Source organism: Condylura cristata, unplaced genomic scaffold, assembly GCF_000260355.1.
Source record: "Condylura cristata isolate star-nosed mole 26May11 unplaced genomic scaffold, ConCri1.0 scaffold00010, whole genome shotgun sequence".
NCBI classification, from domain to species: Eukaryota; Metazoa; Chordata; class Mammalia; order Eulipotyphla; family Talpidae; genus Condylura; species Condylura cristata.
In genome coordinates this window covers 43,487,305-43,509,965 of record NW_004567111.1, presented here as the reverse complement: position 1 = coordinate 43,509,965, position 22,661 = coordinate 43,487,305, and the positions used below count along the sequence as shown (strand labels likewise).

Sequence of the window (22,661 nt, the reverse complement as noted above, 5' to 3'; positions counted from 1 at the left end):
ACTCATCCCTTAAATTCCTTCTCTCCAGAGTTCCTTTCCCAACTCTGAGTACCACACCCAAGGACCCATAAAAGTCCTCTTTTCCTCTTGCCTAGGGGTCTAGTCTCTTCCCTCTGGACACCCTCCCCTCTCTTTTTACTTGTTAATTGTGGTAATTGTGGTAAGAATCACTTAACATACAATTTACCACTTGGCCTGCTTTTCGGAAGGATGCTTGCGATCATCTATCTACATGTTGCCAATAACCTCTGCTCAATGTTTGGAGTATGTTAAAGCTCTGCCTTTTCTTTCTTTCTTTTAGGATTTATTTATTTATGCATACAGAACTGGGGTACAGGCCAGAAATACAGGAACAGTGAGAGGATTCACCAGAGACAGAGTGGGGAGCAGAACAGGCAGATGGATGAAGTACACTGCTGAGGGGAGCAGCAGGTGAGACCGGAGAGGTCTGCTGTGCTATGTGGGATCGAACTTGCACTGAAACAGCTTTGGCTAGATTGTAGAGCTGCATTCTAACCAGTTACCTCCCCAGGGAGGGCCTCCCCTTCCTTTCTATGCAAATGCCCTTCTCCAAGGCAGGATTTTTTCCCTCTGTGTAGCTGCAGGGCCATGGCTTTGCCTTGCCACCAGTCAGTGGTTTGACTGTGCAAATGGCTTCTCCTCCCTATCCTTGGTTTTCTTGTCTGTCAGTGGAGAAAACAAGTAGTATATCTCCAGGGAGGTTGTAAGGACTAAATAAAGTAAATCAGTATTTCCCTACCTAAATGTCAGAGAGCCCCAGCTGGAAGAGCCTCAACATTTCTTGACCTTGAATAACATGTGAGAAGGTTGGTCTCATCGAGATAAGTAGGTGAGGTAAGACTAACACAAGTGACTCGCTCCTCATGTCCTCTCCCTGTCCTCCATCCTAGAACCAAGCTGTCCAGGGAAAGCATCAATGTGATTTCTGGGGAATCCTTGTTGCTCACAAGACCATACTGGTAGACACTCTCTTAACTGACCTGATGGACCAACTGTCAACACCAGCCAGTGCCCACAGCCCTGTCAGCCTTTACCTCTGCTAAGTGGTACTTCTGCTTCCAAGAATAGAGGGATAGATTAGAATTATGTTTGTTCCCAAGCCCCTATGTGTCAGTTGTACATTTTATTTGGATTATAAATTTATTTAAGCACAATGAAAAATGATGGAATCCGTGTGAAAAGTCTTGAGAAAACTAAGATGAATACTTTGAAAAGACTAGGCGAAGGGTGATATTGATTTGAAGTGAAGCAGCTGTGAATGCCTGTGCTTTGTAGATACCTTTCTTGATTTTAAAGAAAGTGGGAGTTGAAATTGATAGAGAATGCATTTATAGAAGCCTCTGCTGAGCTTGTCTCTTGAGGAAAAGCCTTGACCTGCTACCGAAAGATTAGGGAGTGAAAGTACATTTTATTGTTGCAAATCAAAATAAGACATTTGCAGAATGTATGTATCATTTTTAATGGTTCCTTGACTTGTTTGTCCAATTGAATGAGAGGGTTTCTGTGGTTTAGCCTCTATTTGGGACTTTCTAAGCAATTGCCCTCCAGCCTTTTTCTTTCACTGCTCACATGTGTCACTCATTTAGTCATTCAACAAAGAGTCACAGAATCAAAACCAGCTCTGAATTTAGAGCTAGCTTCCCACACTCCTCCACTGGGACTGGACTAGAGCCAGCGATCAAGCATCTTGCTGTGATCTCTCTTGAGGAATATGAGCATTTGATTTTTGTCATTCAGAAGCCTTTGCTCACCAGGTTCATTGCCGTGGATTGACCAGTGTTCCCTCACAAATACATGTGTGGGCACTCTACCCTCCTTCATGATTATATTTGCAGATGGAGCCTTTGGGAGGTGATTAGGGTCCGTGAGCCCATGAGAGTAGAGCCCTGAGGATAGGGTCAGTGGCATTATATAAGAAGAGAGATTGCTTTCTCTGTACTGCATGAGGGCACAGTGAGAAAACAGCCATGCATGAGTCAGTTGCCCTCACCTGCAACTAAATTGACTAGAAGAACTGGAACTGAATAAGGAATTGAAGATTCCATCTTGATTTTGGACATCCACCAAAATAAGTCTGTTGCTTAAACACCCCACCCCCACCCCAGTCTCTGATATTTTGTTATCACAACCCAAGCAGGCTAATGCTGGGATGAGGAGACAACTAAACCACAGCAGGTCCTGTGAAGACTTGAGAGAATGTGCTGCTTCTACCGTGGCTCCTAAGACAATGATGAAGATGCTGATGGTGTCAACCCCAGGTGACTGAGGCAAAGGAGCCCCTCCCTGTCCAGTCACTGTCACCATCTCATTAGATTCTGGGTCCACTGTGTGACTGCCAAGTGTACCAATGAAAAGTTTAAATGGCTAGCCCTAGCTCACCCTGTTTTCAGAGACAGACTAGAGAATATAACCAACATCTGTGTCATTTTCTAACAAGCCAACTACTCTCCTCAACCAGACTTTGGATTCATGGCTCTCGGCTCTTGATACCATGATGGCCGGTGTTCCTGCTTATGGTAACCTCTAGTTTTGAACCTCTAGTTTTGACAGTATCCGAAGCATTTTACTATTTGAACTCTGGGGATAGGAGGCTAGTTGTCTATCTCACCTTCCCTTTTTGTTACAGAACTCAGCTTCCCTTGCATGGGTAGCAGCTAAGACAACAGTGAAGACTCTGATGCTGTCAGCCTCCTGGGAAAGTGATATCCGGGCTTATCTGTCTGAAAGATGCCCCCATGGGCTCTAGAGCTTTTGTCTCCTGTTTCTTCGCACTGCCTGAAGTATGGATGGAAGCTGGGGGCCTCAACTGCCATCTATGTGTACCAGAAGGTGTTCAGGAAGACAGAATATCAAGCTAAGATAGTGGGACAGAAGTCCTAAGAAGGGGCCTGGGTGTTTGGTGACAAATGAGTTGCTGTGCCAGCAAACTAACTGGGGAGGTTGCTGGGAGGAGTGTATCGCTTTGGTGGCCTCGTGGCCTAGATATACATCTCATAATGAGAAGAGTGGCAGGTGACTCAGAAGAGGCTGTTTCTTAGGCCTCTAGGTGACTGGGACCCAGAAAAGCTGGTGTTGGGCCTAGGGAGCAAACCTCCTCACAGAACGCAGGAGGTATTCATTCATTTGATTTACTTCTCTATAGAACCTAGTGCAGGGAGTATGGGGGCCACATGGCCTTTGTGGTACCTCAGGTATTCCCAGCATTGGGAACCCCAGGGTCTGTTTCCCCATCTTATACTCTTGGGAGGACAGAGTGTCTGCACAGGAATAGCTGGTAGCCTGTCTGAAGTGCATCTGTGACCAGAAATATCAGCCACAAAGACATTTCTAAAGAACCTCAGAGGGTGACCTTTGACCACATGTGGTCACCAGAGAGGTTCCGTAGAGTGGCCTGAGTCCTGCAGGCAGGGAGTTAGGCTGGTGAGATTTGAGTTGTAACATGATTATACCTGCAGGCCTGGGGGACTTAGAGACAAGTGACTCATGCAGATGACAGGGTGATCTGAGCAGCCTCAGCTAGGAAAGGCTGCCTGATTCCAGAAGGATCCTTGATTCACCCTGGGTGTTTGTTTTAGGATGATCTGCCCCTGCAAAGCACATACCGTTGATGTATATCTGCTTTCACCTCAACTTCAAGAGTGGAGTCTCCTGGAGAGTAAAAGGTCTTTTCAGGCTGGAAGAAGAAGAAACAATTATGGGAAGGGGAGCCCATGAACACACTGGCCATAGGGTAACTTGTTAGCTACATGCAGTTGCTATGTTAGAACAAAATCCAGGCTGTCTGGATCCATTCATATGAAGAGCATCTACCCTGAGCTTGAACTTCAAATAAGCGAACTCATGGCATTTTCCACATGAATGATTTTCTGCATCCAGTCAACTTATTTCAGTTGTGGTTAGCGCTGACACGCTGGCATCCTTGAAGGCATTGCTACATGCAGAATCCAACCCATACATTCAATGTTGCAGTCCAAAATTCAGAGGAAACATAATATGTTTAGGGTTGAAACAACACTTAGTAATCAGCTACACCCATCCCTCATTTTGTTGCACACTGGAGATGATTACTGGAGGTTCCACAACTAATGGTAAGCTTGAGAGTAAGATCCAGGGTTTCTAGCCCAGAACAGTGCTGCAAACACTTGGGTCTGGGGTTTCACAGTTTGGATTCTCCTTGATGGGCCTATAAATACACCATGTGAAGGCTCAGGTGCTTTTCTTTCCTTTCTTTGTAGATTTCTTGAAATGAATTTACAGATTGTTTCTGGAGAAACAATCAAAGTGGACAGAATAATAAACACAGAAACCCCTAATAGTTTCCTTTGAAAAGGTCAAGGTCACTTGTGAAGCTTGCTGCCTCACTCCCTTTCACACTGGGACAACAAACCTCACATAAGTTTTATATTGTAATCTTGTTAAGTCCTGGGGTCTGCCTCTATTCTTCCTCAGGCCTCCCCCCTTCTCCTCCTGTCTTTCCCCCCCTCTAGGGTCCCCTTTCTCCTCAGGTCTCTCCTCCTCCTCCCCCTCCCCTCTCTCCTCTTATAATCCCCTCTCCCTTCTCTCCTTTCACCCAGTCTCCTCCTCTTTCCCTAATCTCCCCATTTCTCTCCTCCCCTCCCCTCTTCCCCTCTTCTCTCCTCCCAACTCATCCTCCCTCAGCTCCCTCCTTCCTACATTTGTGCTTGCAGTCAGGGTTCTGTCTGCTGTGGCATGAGGCAGCCAGGCTTCTGTGCACTCAGCACTTTGCCTCATTTGCGCCTTTCCTTCTCCTGATCCCACCTTCTCCCCAAGACACCCCTGCTTTTGTTTCCAAATTGTGGGCTTATCAAAATTAATGAACTCATTTATTTTCTCTCTATCAAATGCACACTGAAATTATTGTATTTCTAAATAGGCAATCTTGCTGTGTAGATACATCCTGAGACTCCTGAGAGCTACGGGCACCTCTTCATAACCTTGTGGGAATGTAAGGGAACTCTGACAAGACAGAAGGTTTTTGTGATCTATGCTTGCCTGCTTCCTTTGTTTCCTATCTTGAACATGTTTGGGGCTTTGCACAGAAGTCAGTGATGAGGTTGTATGTGTGATCAGCATTCCAGGAGGCTGCCAAGGAAAAAGCTAAGACACATTATTTTGCTGGTAGAGCAGGTATTCTGCTTCGAATTGTAACATAACCAGTGTGAGCAATAGCTCATGAAATGACCTTCTTTTCAATTTATTAAAGGGCAAGCATTTCTTGGAAACCCATATATTTTACTGAGCTCTAAATCAAGGCTACTTCTATAAGAGGCCTCTCAAAGTCTCTTGCTCTGACATTGACTTCCCTAGACGTGGGCACTAACTGATCACATCTTCTTTTCAGTCGTGGAAAGGAAGTTCAGCTTTTAAATTTCCCAATGCTAAGTGAGTGATGTGGGCTGAATTTTCAGTGTCTCAGGTGTGACAGCTGGGTCAAACATGGTGCTGAGTATCCTTATGTCTCAAGGTCATGGACGAAAGCCTTTTCATTGGTCAAAAGAAGGACTAAGTCAAGTGACACTGGGAGATGAACTCCAACACCTCACAAAGGGGCTGAGAAACCCCCCTGGCCTGACAGGAGCTTGGTCCTGAGACGTACTTTTATTCTGCATTACTGAGTTCTCTGCATCGGGCCTCGACTCTTCAGGCTGTGCTCTGTATTCCTAGCTGATCCACCTGGGAACTACAAATTCAGCACAGGCGAATCGAACCTGCCAGGACCAACCTTAGCACCGGCCTTTTCCTCTGTCACATCGTCTCCTTCCTCCTTTCTAGTGAGCCTGGCAGAAACACCTCCTGCAAGCACTGGGTGGGCAGGCATGCTCTGGGGATCTGTCAAAATTTCACATGGCACTCTGGGGTGACTCCAGGAGTCAGGAGTGAAAATGTCCCAGGGACTATTCTGCCCAAATGTCCCTGAAAAAAAAAAAAAAAACATTAAGAATTAAAAAGCATAGACTGTCTTCTAATCAGAGCTGAGCATATTGCTAAGAATCTTGGTGAGGTCAATGTGAAATTAAATTCAGTTCTGCTTCTATAGTTCAGAAGAAATTTCAGGTAGCATGTTCTGAACACTAAAGCTGAGAATGCCTTTTTTAAAAAAATATTTATTTATGGCCCTCCCTGGTGGTGCAGGGGGTTAAAGCACTGCACTAAGAAGCTTAAGCCACTTCCGCATGAGTTCAATCCCCGCCTGCCCGCCCCGGAGGAGATCCACATGGCGTGGCAGACCTCTCCTGGCCCGCCCGCTGCTCCCTCAGCAGTGTACTTCAATGATCTGCCTGTTCTGCTCCCCACTCTGTCTCTGGTGAATCTTCTCACCCTCCACATCTCTGGCTTGTACCCCAGTTCTGTATGAGTAAATAAATCTTATAAAAAATATTATTTATGCATACAGAATTGGGGTACAGGCCAGAGGTACAGGGGCAGTGAGAGGCTTCTCCAGAGACAGAGTGGGGAGCAGAACAAGAAGATCAATGAAGTACACTGCTGAGGGGAGTTGCAGGAGGGTCAGGAGAGGTCTGCTGCTCCATATGGGCCACCTGGGGGCTACGGATCCAACTTGCACTGAAGCAGCTTTGGCCAGCTTGCAGTGCTGCATCCTAACCCGTTGTGCCACTTGGGAAGGCCCCAAGAATGCCTTCTGCAAAATGTATCACATGTGAATGTAAGTTACTCAATAATATGTTAGGAACGTGCAGGATAAATTCAAGCTAGTCTTAAGAAGCATGTGAGAAGCATCTGTTAGGGTAAGCTGCAGAAACAGGTACAGAATTTCCCTGGACAGTAAGTTGGGCTAATCTCATTAGACCCACTTGGTCTAGGCATTTCCCCAGACCTGAATTGTTCCTAACAAGATATGGCCTACAGACAACATATTTCGTTAGCAAACTCACTGCTTTTAGCCCAGTTGTGTTCTCTGAGTCTGTATGTTTCTAATTTTGTGAAAGTAAACTGACTCTAAGGTTCAGATGCCGATGCTGAAGACCTAACTCTAAGGTGATTATATTTGGAAATAATATACATTATAGATGTAACTAAGTATATTATGAGCTCATAAGGTAAGATGTGATTCAACAGTATCAATTTCTTATAAGAAGAGAACCAGAGGGTTTTTTCTCTGCTATATATAACAACAACAACAAGGTGTCCATCTGCAAGGCAGGAAGTGGCATGGAGCCTGACCACACTTAGCCTGATCTCCAGGCAGCTCCATATGAGGAATAAATCTCCATTGTTTGGGCAGTCAAGCATGAACTGACTAAGACACTGTATCTCAGAATTCATGACTCAGTGGAGCCCTGAATGGGAACAGGTGATGGTCAGTGGACAGTCCATACCTATGCACTCCCCTTCTGGGCTCCACAGGCGCACAGTGCGGTCAAGGGAAGCCGACAGCAGAACCCTTTCTTCTATCAGCTCCAAGCTAATGAGGTAAAAGATAGGAGACGTGTTTCCAGGCTTGTTGCAGCCTGGAAGGGACATTGAATCAATATGTCGACATTTCATTAATTAAAGTTGTATTATAGAAATCAACTGAATCTCATGAATTACTTTGGCACCATTATCTCTCTGCCTCCTACCACAGTACACCTTTTCCAGGTCTCCCAATTCCAGTCCCAAGATACTAAGCAAGACCCAATGGTGGGAGATGAAGAGATGGAAAAGAACTAGTGGTTCGAGTTCAGGTCTCTGCCCTCCCCTTGGGCCCCAACATGCCACCTTTCAACTCCAGTGAAAACAATTTTAAACTTACTAAGCTTCTAAGCATACTAAAAACCATCAAGGCAAACATTATCCATTTGCAAGAAAAACGAAGACTCATATCTTCTTTGATCTGTATTGGCATTATCTGTTCTGTTTGCATCAGAAGCAGAATTGTGACACTGGCTTCTTCTAGACTGATATAGAGGGCTGCTAAGAGGATTGATTTGGCCAAAATGTGGAAATTATTTTAAATCTTTTACAAATTTCATGAATGTTTAAATGGATAGTACTTACGATGTCACCATGTTGACATGAGCCCGCCAGAACATCGCCTCTAAATCAAAGGAAAGAACACATCTGAGACAGTGGGGGAGGTCATCTCCACCTGGGCAGCCTGGTACTGGAGAGCAGGGCCCTAGGGGGTCAGGTCAGTTGCTATGAGATACTGGGGTGCAAATCTCTGGTTTTGCTGTATCAATTTGATAAGAGTTTCTTGAACATCTACTATGTGTAAGATCCCTTGGCAAGTTCAAACATGGGACCCATGGAAATTTTTATGTTATGATTTTCCTCACTAGTTTGATAAACACAAATAAGTTGGCAAGTCATTAAAACTGATTTTTAAAATAGCCTGGAAAAATATAATATCCTACATTCCCAATGCCTCAAACAAAAACCAGTACAAAGCAGGTCATTCTTATTTCTAAATTCAGATAGCTCCTGCTTTAGCATTTAAATTTTCCCTGTGGTGGAAGAGGAAAGGTTGACTAAGGGAAGTATGTGAATATTTAACTTTATAGAAATGTATTTGGTAGAATATTATACAGACATTTAAATATGCTAACTAGAAAGATGCTTAAACAGAAAGTTGTCTAAGAGACACAAAATATCCAAGTTTTAAAAATATAATGTGTGTATATGTCTTTGACTATTTATATACATGTGAGCGTAAAATCTCTATGTATGTTATGTGATTGTGTCTATATGAACTTTCAGAAGGAAATGAAAATTCATTAATAGTGTTACTAGGGTGTGGAAATGGCAGGTTAGATGGTATAGGACGTCAGAAAAACAGCTACTCATTTTCTTTTATTTCAGTGATTCTTTTCTAAACATGAGTAATTTTACAACTGCATGAAAGAGTTTTAAAATCTTAAACCTATATTTTTATTTCCAAAGCAATATGTTTTCAGAAAATCATAAAAAGCCATATTTTCAAAAAGAAGGAAATAAAACACATCTATAATCTCATCTACAAAGAGAAAACATTGCTAAAAGCTATAGCCTTGGGGTAGATCTTCCCAGACTTTCAACTACCGTATACTTCTTTGACAAAGATGAACTAATACTGTGACACTGTTTTACAATCTACTTCTTTTCATTTAATTATAATGGGTATTTTTTCTGTGAATACTTTTAAAAGTATAGCACCGTTATTTAAAGTAAGGGCTATTTCAATGCCTATGCCATCATAAATTTAATTAATTCCCCTTGTGTGGACATTTAAGCTGTCTCTATTTTTCTCAATGTTTTGATTCACAATCTTATAACCACATCTTTGTTCACATTCCTTGTGATTTCTTTTGGTCAAATCCTTAAAAGTAGAATTGCCGGTTCACAATTTAGAAACACATTGTGAACTTGTCCTTCCGGTAGTGTACACTAATTTATCCTCTCCAAGAGAGTTGTGTGTTCATTTTCCTGATCCTTGCCAACAGTGAACACTTTTAAGAAATTATTTTTCTCTAAAGCCATTCTTAAAGTATTAAGAGATTCCATCCTTACTTGTACCATTTAATTTTACTAACCAGAATATTAAACTAAAACTGAAGCTGTGTTTATCATAGTGTTTAACATGAAATATCCATTGCCTACTCGTGGGGGCGTGCAGCTCAGACCCCTGCAGGCCATACTCCTTGATGTCGTAGACGTGCACGAAGCCTTCCTGGTCAGCCACGTAAGCGAGGGCGTCTCCTGCTGTCACCGCCATGCTGCTGACCTGGGCCTTGTTAGTGGACTGCAAGACACAGAGCCTATTTCTCTCTCACTGTTTCTCTCTAACACACACACACACACACACACACACACACACTCCACTACAAACATAGACACAGACACAAGCCCACCCATCACACAAATATACACACAGGCTCATCTCACCCAGAGTTTACCTGTCAGACAATGGTAAATAAAATTCTGGTTCCTATTTATATTAGGAACTAGACACCAGGCCTGTGTTCATCTTCCAGTGTGAGAAGTACTTTTTAAATAAGCAAGGACTTGGAACCCCGCAGAGTTGGCTATGTTACATAGGCTAGTGTCAAAAGCAATGCAAGTTATTTCCAATCAACCGTCCAACTTACGGGAGTGAAGTTTGCCATGGGACAGGCACTGCCGAACAGCCTCCAGAAGGTGACAGAGCCTGTGAGGATGGAAGATGGAGGAGGGGCCCTGGGGCTTGTGCTCTGCCTGGGGTGCCTGAGATCACAGGGCCTGAGTCTCTGGTCTTTGAGAGGTTCTTCAGCCTCACAAAAGCTGCCGCCAACACTGACTGTTATTCCCTTGGCTTATTTTGGTCAGTTAGAATTATCAGTGTGTTTTTCAGAGGGGGATCCTCTGGGTGCGTCCCCTTTGGATGAACTGCTTCAATAGTTTCTGCGTTTGCTAATCAGGGGCAGCCTTCCTGAGGGCTCCAGTTTGGGTTATGATGGGAAGGTATGAATGATTATGCTATGGCTCTGTGTGTGTGTGTGTGTGTGTAAGCATTTATTTTTAAACGCACGGTGGTATTGCTAGTCAAAGGAATTTTGTTTTTATTTTTTACATCATTCTTCATTTTGTGCATTTTTTCCATCTCACTTGTAGCCCCTGAGGGTTTCCCAGCACCAGTTCACCCATGTGCCATCACCATAATCCCATGCACTCTTCCTACCCCAGTTTTAATCCCATTCCCTTTCCACCCCATACCATGTCTCTGGTTTATAGTTGTTCATTGTTCTCATTTTTACTTTATTACATTTGCTTCTCTCTCCATCCCCCCCCAACCCATGCCCAATCCCTTATGCTCCTGCTATGAGTGAAACCGCCCAGTATTTTCCTTTTTCTTTCTGGCTTATTTCACTGAGTATGATCTCTTCCATGTTGCTGCAAAAGGCATTTGTTTATCTTTTTTGATTGCCGAGTAATATTCCATTGTGTATATGTACCACATCTTTTTAATCCAGTCATCTACTTTTGAGTGTTTGGATTGATTCCAGGTCTTCCTTATTGCAGCAGCAGTAGACACTGGAGTGCAGGTGTCCTTTTGAACTGATCTTTTTGTGTCCTTGCTAGTCAAAGGGATTTTATGGGGGGGGGCTCTTTGGGGCCTTCTGGTCAGAATCTTGACATCTTGTGTGTGGATGTTCATATAGTGAGTCTTTGTGAAGTAAGTGTGTCATGCACAGTGCTTACTCTCTAGAACTCTGTAAATGACTAGATTCATTCCAGATGGTAGCTCCTCCTTTTTTCTCAGGCAAATGGGTCTCTGTACTCCTACCGGGTAAAGCACAAGAAGATCCAAGGCCTGAAGTTTCGAGGTAGGAACTAGGGGGAGAGGTGGCCTCTATTGCTAGTGAAGAAGCACAAAACAACCAAATACCCAGGGTCTAGTACCCACAGCTCCAGTCTCCCCCTGACAACCAGTACCACACATTTATTTATTTCAAAAGATAACTGAGAAGAAAAAACACAAAATGAAGAAGAGTGTAAAAAGTATATAAAATTAAAAAGATGTAAAATGTGGTTTTATTTACCTAGCTATGTTATTTGTTTAATTTTTTAGTGTGAAAGGTTTTATTTTATTTTGTTTTTAAAGATTTATTTATTTATTCATACAGAACTGAGGCATAGGCCAGAGATGCGGAGGGTGACAGGATTCACCAGAGACAGTGGGGAGCAGAACAGGCAGATCGCCAAAGTACACTGCTGAAAGGAGCAGCGGGCGGGTCAGGCGAGGTCTGCCACGCCATGTGGATCTCCTCTGGGGCAGGTGGGGATTGAACTCATGCGGAAGTGGCTTAAGCTTCTTAGTGCTGTGCTTTAATCCACTGCACCACCAGGAAGAGCCAAGGTTTTCTTTTTTTAAGTATATTTTTAGAAGACGTACTTTCCCCCCCATGCCTTTAAAGCATAATTCTTGAGCTTTGGAGCAGGACTCTGGCCCACTGGTTACCTTTCACTGACTCCTGTGGGTTATGTCATTTGTGTAATGCCACCTAGCTAATCTGGCACATTTTCACTCAGAAGCCCAGTCTCTTGCTCTCCAAGGCCCTGACTTCATTTCCTCCCCTCTAAAATGAGGAGGCTACATAAGTAATGGTGAAGGCCTTGAGGGCGCCATTGCATCTCTTGCTGGTCTGCCTTTGGCTGTTCTCACATGTCACATGTGGCCTTTCTTGGCCGTCATTCTCCCAGTTTGTGCTTGCTGTTTATTTAAACATAAAGGATGTCCTCACTTACAAAAGGCCCAGGGCCCAGCTAGCCTTGCGAGCATACTTGACTGGGGCGTATATTCAGAGGAGTGAGAGCTGGTCCCCTCCTCCAAGCAACACCTCTCCCCAGCTGGCAGGGTTGAGATGGAGGCAGGCTGGGTTTAGCCAGCCTAGACTCTAAGGAAGAAGCGAAGCAGAGAGCATAAAGAATGCCCCCAGAACACTTCGAAAGGAGCAGCACAGCCCTGTGGGCTCCATTCTTACCCTGGGCCCCATTAGCCATCAGGGAAGCAGCAGTTGTTTCAAACTTGACTGCCCGAGTCTTCAGGAAGGCGAGGCAGGAAACACTCCGGTCAGGGTCTGGTAGCAAAGGAAATTTTTTAGTTATGTCCCCCCACCAGTTCACAGGTTTCTCTTGCTATCTCCTCTAGCTCTCCTCTGCCTCCTCAAAGCCCCCCAACCTGCCGCTCCAATCCCCTCCTCTGTTTTTAAAACAGGAGCAATTCACAGAGTACAGGCTCCTCACTGGTTAGGAATTTGCCCAGCATGGTTGGTGGGGTACAGTCTGGGGTATAGGGCAGTAGCCTCCTATGATCCAGGGTTACCAGCATTGCCTCAGGATCCCAGGACTTTAGAGAAAGAACGATATTTGGGGACTTTGCCTGGGACTCTTTGGGACTTCCTAAAAGGTTTCCCTTCCCTAGGATTTCCCAGATGGGTATAGTTCTAATTTACCTTATGTTACCTTTCACATTCGTCAAGAAGTAAAATTGTGTAAAGTCAAATGGTACTGCACTATTAATTCTGCGGTCAAGTGAGGAAGTGGGGCTTAAAGAAATTAAAAGCTATGTTCAAGCTTAAGAATCAAGATGTTCTTTCTTTTACTGCTTTTTGATCAACATCTGTTAAGTCTCTACTAGGGCTACACATTTTCCATTTTGCTGTGGAGAGAGAGGAAGGCAGAAAGCTGACTCAAACCAAAAAGAACTCTTCCCAAAGAATGAACAAGATGCTATTAACAGATGCAAGGAAGAGTTATGGTGTGTGGATAAGAGAACAGTCAGAGAGGACTTCTTGGCAAGTGGCATTTGATTAGGAATTTTAAAGATGAAACAGGCACTGAGCAGAGGTGAACAGCAACTCTGGATCTCACAACACAGCTGAGCAATAGAGTAACTCTAAACCCACCTCCCTAGCCTCCAGTCTTCTCTCCTCATCCTGGTAGGCTTTTTTTTTAAACATTTATTTATTTGTGCATACAGAACTAGGGTACAGGCCAGAGGCTCAGGGGCAGCGAGAGGCTTCACCAGAGACAGAGTGGGGAGCAGAACAGGCAAATCTATGAAGTACACTGCTGAGGGGAGCAGCGGGCGGGGCAGGAGAGGTCAGCCACACCATGTGGTAACCTCCGGGGCAGGCGGGAATCGAACTCATGTGGAAGTGGCTTTTGCTTCTTAGTGTTGTGCTTTAACCGCTGCGCCACCAGGGAGGGCCAGGCTGTTTTTGTTTGTTTTTGTTTTTTTTTTAAATAACAAAAGCATTAACTGTAATAAGCTGAATGTTTGTCCCCCCCACCCCCAATTTATGTGTTGGAGGTGGACTGCTGAAAATGATTACATTTAGATAGGTCATGAGAGGAATGTAGGCCCCTTATGATGGGATTGGTGCTCTTAGGAGAAAAAGAAGGCTGAGTGATCTCTCTCTCTCTCCATCTTCACACACCAAGGAAGGACCACACAATGACGATGACACAACAAGAAGATAGTTATCTAAAGGAAGCCAGGAAGCAGGTCTTCCCAGACACCAAAACTACTGGCAATTTGACCATGTACTTCCCAGTCCCAAAACTGTGAGAAACTAATGTCTATTTTTTTAAGCTTTAGTACCTCTTTTAGGATGCGGTATTTTATTTATTTATTTTTACATCATTCTTCATTTTGTGCATTTTTTTCATCTCAGTTGTAGTACCCATGGACTTCCCACCATCAATTCACCTGTGTGCCATCACCATAGTCTTGTGCACAATTCCCACCCCAATTTTGATCCTATTCTCCTCTCTACCCTCCTGTAAAATATCTCTGGTTTATAGTTGTTCATGGTTTTTCATTTTTACTTTGTTACAGTTGCTCCCCCACCCCATCATTTATGCTCCTCTATGAGTGAAACCATCTGGTATTTTCCTTTTTCTTTCTGGCTTATTTCACAGAGCATGATCCTTCCCTTCCAGTTCCATCCATGTTGCTGCAAAAAGCATGTGGTTTTCCTTTTTGATTGCCGAGTAATATTCCATTGTGTATATGTACCACATCTTTTTAATCCAGTCATCTATTTTTGAGAACTGGGTTGATTCCATGTTTTCCTTATTGTAAATAGAGCAGCAATAAACATGGGGGTGCAGGTGTCCTTTTGAATCAATGTTTTTGTGTCTTTTGGGTAGACCCCTAGGAGTGGGATTACTGGGTCATATGAAACCTCCATTTTTAGCAGTTTGAGAAACCTCCAAACAGCTTCCCATAGTGGTTGTACCAGTTTGCATTCTCACTCCTGTAAATGTCGAATACCATCAACACAAGAGCTACATCTGTTTGTTATGGTTTTTAAAAAATATATATAACTTACTTCTAGTCCTCTTAATGCTTAGTAGAGAGAACTCAAATATTGTCTGTTGAGTAAAGATCCTAAAATTTTACTTAGATGAAAATCTTAGAGAGAGATAGAGAACATTGCTACTTGGGCCCTGGGAGTGCTACCAGGAGCTCTCTTTATCTTACCTCTTTGAGTCTGTGGGCTCTAGGGACATCACCCACAATGGGGGTGACATGAGTGGTCTGTAAGTGAGGATTTAAATAAATAATGGAACTACTTTCCCACGTGTCACCATCATGTTATGTATGGGGACACTGATGACCCAGTTTGCTATTCGATGAGCAATATTTATTTTGGTTTATCTGTGAATTGAACACTTGGGCAACTACAGTGGACACAGCAGCCTCAGGTCCTACCCTCAAGTGGATGATGATCATGACTAGGATTTTATGCCTAATGGGCATTTTCTATGTGCCAGGCTCTTAGCTAAGAACTGTGTCAACATCACCATTGTAATTATCACCACAATCTTAGGTAGATAATATGCTGCCACTATTACAAGGCAATGAAACTGGTTTAGAGAGAAAAAATACTACTTGATTCACATAATACATCATGGAAGGGTTGAGATTCAAACACAGGTTTTGCATCCAAAGCCTATGCAGTTGATATTCAACTTTGTGGTTGTTCCTGGAGTAATGACGACTCTTAGAGGCAGGATGGAGGGCCACCTAGATGTTGGGGTGGCTCCTGTCTGGCTCCTTGGCCTCAGTGTCCTCCCTGAGGCCTGGTGTACACTGCTAATGGTTGGGGCTAAGTTTAACCTTACTCTCAGGTTGTGAGGCTTTTGTGACTATTGACCTCAGCAGGTGTATGGGGAGAATTGAAGGGGAAAGAAAAGGGCAAACTGCTGGTACTTTGCCCACATTCATCCGGGGGAGGGCTGCAAAGGTCCAGCAATGAGTGTGTGTGTTAGCCTCCCCACTTATCCAGGTGTGTTCTGCAGGAGGATTCAATTCCCTAAGCCTCTGTTTTCTTTCTCTGTGCTATAGAAATAAGACTTTCCATTTCATTGAGCTTTACTGTAGATTAAATGAGACACTATGCGGATTATGCTAGGAAAGCTGAATAAAGACACTGAACCTAGGTCCCTAGCACAAAGACATCCAACAAATGGCAGTTATCATAATTTTTGTGACACAGTTCTCTACTTCAGTTTCCTCATCTATGCAAATGGGTACTAAACTTAAATATCCAAAATAAATGAAAGAGGTATACACAAAAATGTGTTTGTATGCCAATATTCGCAGCAGCATTATTAATAATAGTTTCAATGTGGAAGAAACCCAGATGTCCATCAACTCATGAGTGAACTGACAAATGGAATATTATTCAGTCTTAAAAAGGAAGAAAATTCTGACACTTGCTACAACACGGGTGAAACTTGAGGATGTTATGTTCAGTAAATTAAGCTAGTTACAAAAGGAGAAATACAATATGATTCTATTTATATGAGGTAATTTGCATGATAACAAAGACAGAAAGGAGAATAATGGTCACCTGAGCCAGGCCAGGGGGAAGTTAGTGGGAACAGAGTTTCAGTTTTACAAGATGAAAAATTTATAGGGATGGATGGTGGTGATAGTTGCCTAACTATGTGAATATATTTCATGCCGCTAAACTGTATGTTTAAAAATAACTAAAAGGTAAAGTTTGTTATGTGTATTTTACCACAATTCAAAAAAGAAGAAAGGAAGAAATCCTTAGTCTCTCAGTGGACTCACTAATTTCCTGGGATCTGGCCTGGATGGAGTCTCTTAGTTTCTCACTTTTACTCTAATACTTCCTTTCTGATGTGAGAAAAGAAGTAACAATCCCCAAGATAAGGAAAAATGAAGCTGAAATGTTGAAATGTTCCAGAAAGAATATGTTTTCAGCTTATCTGACTGCTTGAAAATCACCTTTCTCTCTTAGCTCCCCTTTCTACCAAGAATGACTTCAGAAGAATTGTCCGGACCATTTGATCCAAATAAATGTTGACCTCTTAACCAACCCTGTGAACTAGACAAATGTGTTTTGTGCTGACCATCAAGAAACGCCTGAACAGTTTTCCTTGGAAGGGTGGAGGACTTTCACATTTTTCCATCCCATTTAAAAAAATTTTGCAATGCAAAAAATGTGAATTATTGGTAGGGATGGCTGGCTGAGCATTTTTTTGGAGGAAAAGAGGAGTCTTTCAAAACCAGCAGCCACATAATTTTAAGTATGAAATGCTCCTGCAAACAAGGTTTTAAATGCTGGCTGAAAGGTCAACACAGCGTTCTTGGCTAGTGACTTTATTTTCATTTTAATGGCAATGAAAATAAACCTTTCAAAGGAAATACCACCACCTTTCCCATACAGGTTTTTAACACTCTGGCTCTCTCAGAAAGGGCTTCCTTGAATAATCTTTTTATATGCAGTAAAGGAGGACAGGAACAGATTGGATAATAAATCTCCAGGTAAGAACTTCCCTTTAGTCTGACTGTGACTAGGGTTTCGGTTTCTGGCCACTGCCCTTCAGAGCCTCTCAGGCCTTGAAGCTGCTGCATCGTTCTATCCTGACTGGTCTGTGGCAAGAGCAGATCGTGTCTCTGACTCTCAACCCTGAACTCCCAGCAGCACCAGGCCTCACATGGCCCTGGTTTCGCCAGCATTTCTCACAGTGTTGCACCCAGAGGAAAGGCTTAAAGATATTTTCTGATTGAATGAGTTTGAGTTGCTCCTTGGAAACTGGCTACTTAAAGTTCTGAAACAGGACACTGTCATGCGTGTTTCTCATGGTTCTCTAAGGTTTGTTTGTTTTTTTTTAAAGATTTTATTTATTTATACATATAAGAAATATGGTACAGGCCAGAGGTGTGGAGAGTGAGAGGATTCAGCAGAGACAGAGTGGGGAACAGAACAGGCAGATGGACTGAAATTCACTGCTGAGGGGAGCAGTGGATGGGTCCGGATGCCATGCCATATGGGTCACCTCCCTGGGCCAGGATGGAACTCATGCTGCAGTGGCTACAGATAGCTTCATAATGCTTCCCTTTAATTTGTTGTGCCACCAGGGAGGGCCTTCTCTAAGGTTTTCTTGGAGTTTATCAAGAACTCCCCAATTTTATGAAGAAATGTCCGATGCCCAGTGTCTGTCCTGTGAGGGAAGGGTGTGAGGCAGTAGGCACATGAGTGTCTGCAGAGTGTAGCATACAGGAAGGATGAGTCTGTACCCTGAAGTGGGGAGAGGAGCAGTAGGGAAGAAATCTAGTTGGGTTCCAGTCAGTTTTTCAATCTAGCACAGCCAGAATAGAAAGACAAGTGGAAACACTGATTATCTTCCATGAACCATTTATCACATGTTTCAGGACCTGGAAACAGAGCCACATGGTCACCTGCACTATGGCCTAGCATTTGGCCCAGCACAGAGCAGGGGCTCAGCAAAACTTTTTGAATTAGTAAGTGAATGAATGAACCCATGATCACATGAACCACGCTTAGAAGAAATGGAACTAGGGCAAGAATATTAGGGACAGTGGAGTGGAGGGTAGGGAAAACTCTCATCATACAGTATATAAATAGTAAGGATAGACCCGGAAATGAGGACAGACTCTAATTTGACTTTCCAACCTCATTTCCCTCTTGTAACTGAAGCTTGACCTTTTCATAGTCCTTTCTACATACTTCTCAGCTTCCAGAACTGCTGATACTTTTCTTTTCTCCCCTCTCTAGATTGCCTTTCCTTACCCTGTCCTCCTGGGAAAATCCTGGTAATCTTTTAATATCCATGTGATATTAGGAAGCATGGGCAAGGGCAGGACCCAGCTTGGAGCCACTACAGTGGGCTGACTGTGGAGGTGGCAGGAAGTTCAAGGGAACACAGATGAGGGACTCATCAAGAGATGATATCTGAGCTGGGTTAGGGTAGCACGCTGGTAAACCAGGTGAACCATGAAGCAAGAGAGAGTAGTATTGAAGGAAGAGGAAGAACAGCAAAGCTGTAAAAGCTGAACCAGCAAAGCCCAAGGAGTTCAGCATAGGAGAGAAACTTCCTCGTGGGCACTGGATGAGGAAAGACTTCAGGGAGGTTATGGGCTGGCCTATGACTTGGGTTTTGATGGATAAGTGCTTGAGAATGTGGACAGAGCCAATGGAAGCCTTAAGTTCCCTCTAGCTTCAGGAATCTCCCTCTCACCAGTTAAACCTGAACTGGGCCAAAGCCTTGTCACAGGGCATGACAGCAGGAGTGGCATTCTTTTAGATGTCTTGTCAGGAGTCTGCAAGCGGCTTGAAGCTTTCTCCTCGCTTACCTTCTCTCTCCTTTGTACCTTCAGAGGATCTGGGGGTATTCAACTTGCAGTACATGTGGCCTGAGACGACATTCCAGATGATAATCTCCCCGTCATAACTGGAAGTGGCAAGAAGAAAAGGTGGACATTGAGCCACACAAAGAATGTCCTCCTGGTGCCCATGGTTCTGCGAAAGAGAGAGAAAGGAATCAAATTCCCAGTCACTCACACTGGCCTCCCTTCATTTGATCCCTAAGAAAGAGGATAAGTGTGTTTGCCCATATCAAGGATTCATAAGGAAACTTATGGCCCAGCCCAAAGGAGCAGGAACTTTCCTCCTCACAGGACCTGTTGGCAGGTAGCCAGAGAGGTGTTGCATTTCTTTGGGTAAGTGTATTGCCTCTGGTTTAACTTCCCCACAAAAGTGCTACCTTTAGTAACTTTCTTACCTCCCCACAGTGCTGAAGAACAGGCCATTTACAAGGAGTGGCCTTGATAGAAATGGGACAAGAGAACCCAAGACTGGCTAAGGTGATTTGTTTTCCCAGATCTAAACTCCATGGAGTGGTGTCCCTTGATTCAGTTCCTGCAGACTTCCCGGCCACCTCCCACTGTGGCTTACATGTGCTGTCAGGAATTGAATCACTTACTCTCCTCAAAAGAAGGGTTTTGGGTATGGAATCTGAAGAAAGACAAGAAACTATAATAGGCTTTAGAGGCCAGTAATCCACAGTTCAAAGAGTTCAAAGGCCATCATTTTTTCACCTTTCTCACAGGTTGCAGTTTCTATGGTTTCAACATAAAGAGAATTGGTTCCTCTTGGCACTGTAAAGATATGTTTTTCACCCTTTCCCTCACATATTTCCCATAGTGTGTTCCTGGAAAATGTTTCCATGGTCATCTAAGATGCCTTTTCTGCTTGGGAGCAACTGCCAGGTAATATGAGAATCAGAAAAGAAGCTAAAGGCCCTCCCCTTCTTACCATCTTTTTAAAAATTCAATTAAATTTATTTTCTTACATAACCATTAATTTGGGGCAGCATTTGACCTCTCCCCTCAGGTATAGGCTCCATAGTTTTCTCACCCCTATGGCCTTTCTGGCTCCATCCATGTTGCCAAAAATGGCATAAGTTGAATGGAACAAGAAGATGTGGTATATATACATACAATGGAATACTATTCAGCAATCAAAAAGATAAACTTCCCACTTTCTTGAGCTACCAAGTCCTTTTTCCTTCATCCACTTGTGAGCACTCATGTCTGGTCTCACCCTCAACCCCCATAGCCATAGTCTCATACCACTTGCAAAACAAGGTGTCCATGTCTTAGCATGACTGTTAAACTCTAATTTGACTTTCTTTCTTTTTTTTAAGATTTATTTATTTAAGCATACAGAACTGGGGTAAAGGCTAGAGGTGCAGGGGTGATGAGAAGATTCACCAGAGACAGAGTGGGGAGCAGAGTAGTAAGATGGATGAAATACACTGCTGAGGGGAAAAGCGGGAGAGACAGGAGAGGTCTGCTGTGCCATGTGGACCAACTCTGGGGCCAGGGATCGAACTTGCACTAAATTGGCTGTGGCTAGCTTGCAGTGCTGCATCCTAACCTGTTGCACCACCAGGGAGGTCCCTCTAATTTGACTTTCTGACCTCAATTCCCTCCTGTTCCTGATGCTTTTGTCCTTCAACCTTTCCATGGTCCTTTTAGCTGAACCTCAGCTTTCAGAATTATTCATTCTTCTCCCCTTCCCCCCAAACCCCACAATCTAGATTGCTTTTCTTTACATATCCTTCTGGAAAAATCCCAGATATCTTTTAATATCCCATGTGATCTTAGGGCAAAGTTAGTAGCTCCCACCTCTGGGCTTCTCCAGCATGTTATACATTACCACATAGTCTGTCAAACTGTATGATTATTATTTTGTTAGTTTATCTCCTTGACAGTTTTGTGAGATTCTGGGAAGAGAATCACATTTTATTCATGTTCCTATCTTCTATGCTTATCCACTAAAGACAGCTCTATGAAAATGCTTGATAAATATGTTTTGAATGAAGTGATAACTGAATGATTAAATAGTTGAAAAAAATGAATGCTTCCCTGACTCTTGCATGATGTTTACCCTTGCAGTGGCTGTGGCTTTCTTTGGGAACTTTCTGCATCGTTTTGTTCTTTCTTTCTTTCTTTTTCTTTTTTTAAGATTTATTTATTTATTCTTACAGAACTGGGGTACAGGCCAGAGATGGGAGGGTGGGAGGATTCACCAGAGACAGAGTGGGGAGCAGAACAGGCAGATCGACGAAGTACACTGCTGAGGGGAGCAGAGGGCGGGTCAGGAGAGGTCTGCCGCGCCATGTGGTCACCTCCGGGGCAGGCGGGAATCGAACTCATGCTGAAGTGGCTATAGCTTCTTAGTGCTGTGCTTTAACCTGCTGCGCCACCAGGGAGGGCCGCTTTGTTCTTTCATGTAACATTAATCATCATAATCATCAGCAGCTTTGGCAAGCCCTGTGAAGGCAGGGGCTATGTGATGGCCATTTTGCTCACCACAGCATCTTCAGTGGACAACACTCATTTGATCCATAATGCTCAAAATAGGTATTTGCCAAATGCTGGCTGAATGAAAACATATAGCTCGTGGACAGTCACCAAAAACAGGCACTGGGCTGGGTCACTGAAGATCACAGTGGAGACGGACAGTTAAGTTCCCTGTAGGGTTTGTGTTTTAGTGACTTTTACCTTTGGGCATATTTACAGGGGCGGGTGTGTATGGACAATGGCAGACCTTTAGGCACAGAGAGCTTTGTTTAAAAGTGGAGAACTGGGGGCTTCCTGGTGGCTCAGGGGTTAAAGTCTCAGTGTTATCAAGCTAACACCAGCCACTGTGGCAGGAGTTTGATCTTTGCCCAAGGAGCTAATCCATCAGGTGCAACAGGCTTCTCTTGCCTCACCTGCTGCTCCCCTCAGCAGTGTATATTTTAGTAGATCTGCCTGTTCTATTCCCCACTCTGTCTTTGGTGAATCCTCCCACCCTCAGCTCCTCTGGCCTACACTTTAGTTCTTATATTCATAAATAAATAAAAATAAATCTTAAGAAAAAAAGTGGAGAATTGTTTTATTGGACTAGAGAATTTTGAGAGAATATATTCAATACTGGAAATCTGCTGTAGCAAGTTGGGGGCATTTTGAGTGCTAATCAGAATTATAAGAAGTACCCTGTTCTTTGGTCCCCAACAAGCCACAAGGCAGCAGGAATGTCATTGTGGAGGTTTCCTGGCTGTCCAGGGATAGCATAGCAGATACATGTAGTTTTTTTTTTTTTTAAGATTTATTTATTTATTCATACAGAGCTGGGGTACAGGCCAGAGATGCAGAGGGTGAGAGGCTTCATCAGAGACAGAGTGGGGAGCAGAACAGGCAGATCGATGAAGTACACTGCTGAGGGGAGCAGTGGGAGAGACAGGAGAGGTCTGCTGTGCCATGTGGACCAACTCTGGGGCCAGGGATCGAACTTGCACTAAATTGGCTGTGGCTAGCTTGCAGTGCT

The 22,661-nt window shown here is 43.6% G+C and overlaps 1 protein-coding gene across 1 annotated transcript in view; it reads right to left on the bottom strand.

Annotated features, from left to right (window-relative positions):
* LOC101625621 (WD repeat-containing protein 49-like) overlaps positions 1-22,661 on the bottom strand; it is a 44,606-nt gene that overhangs the window by 1,118 nt on the left and 20,827 nt on the right. Inside the window, exons 10-17 of the mRNA XM_012723166.1 lie at positions 19,139-19,304; positions 12,483-12,578; positions 10,110-10,168; positions 9,622-9,763; positions 8,041-8,080; positions 7,380-7,465; positions 5,765-5,955; positions 3,624-3,694 (exon numbers count right to left, since the gene is read on the bottom strand). Coding sequence (XP_012578620.1) covers positions 3,624-3,694; positions 5,765-5,955; positions 7,380-7,465; positions 8,041-8,080; positions 9,622-9,763; positions 10,110-10,168; positions 12,483-12,578; positions 19,139-19,304 — 851 coding nt within the window. The remainder of the gene's footprint in view (positions 1-3,623; positions 3,695-5,764; positions 5,956-7,379; positions 7,466-8,040; positions 8,081-9,621; positions 9,764-10,109; positions 10,169-12,482; positions 12,579-19,138; positions 19,305-22,661) is intronic.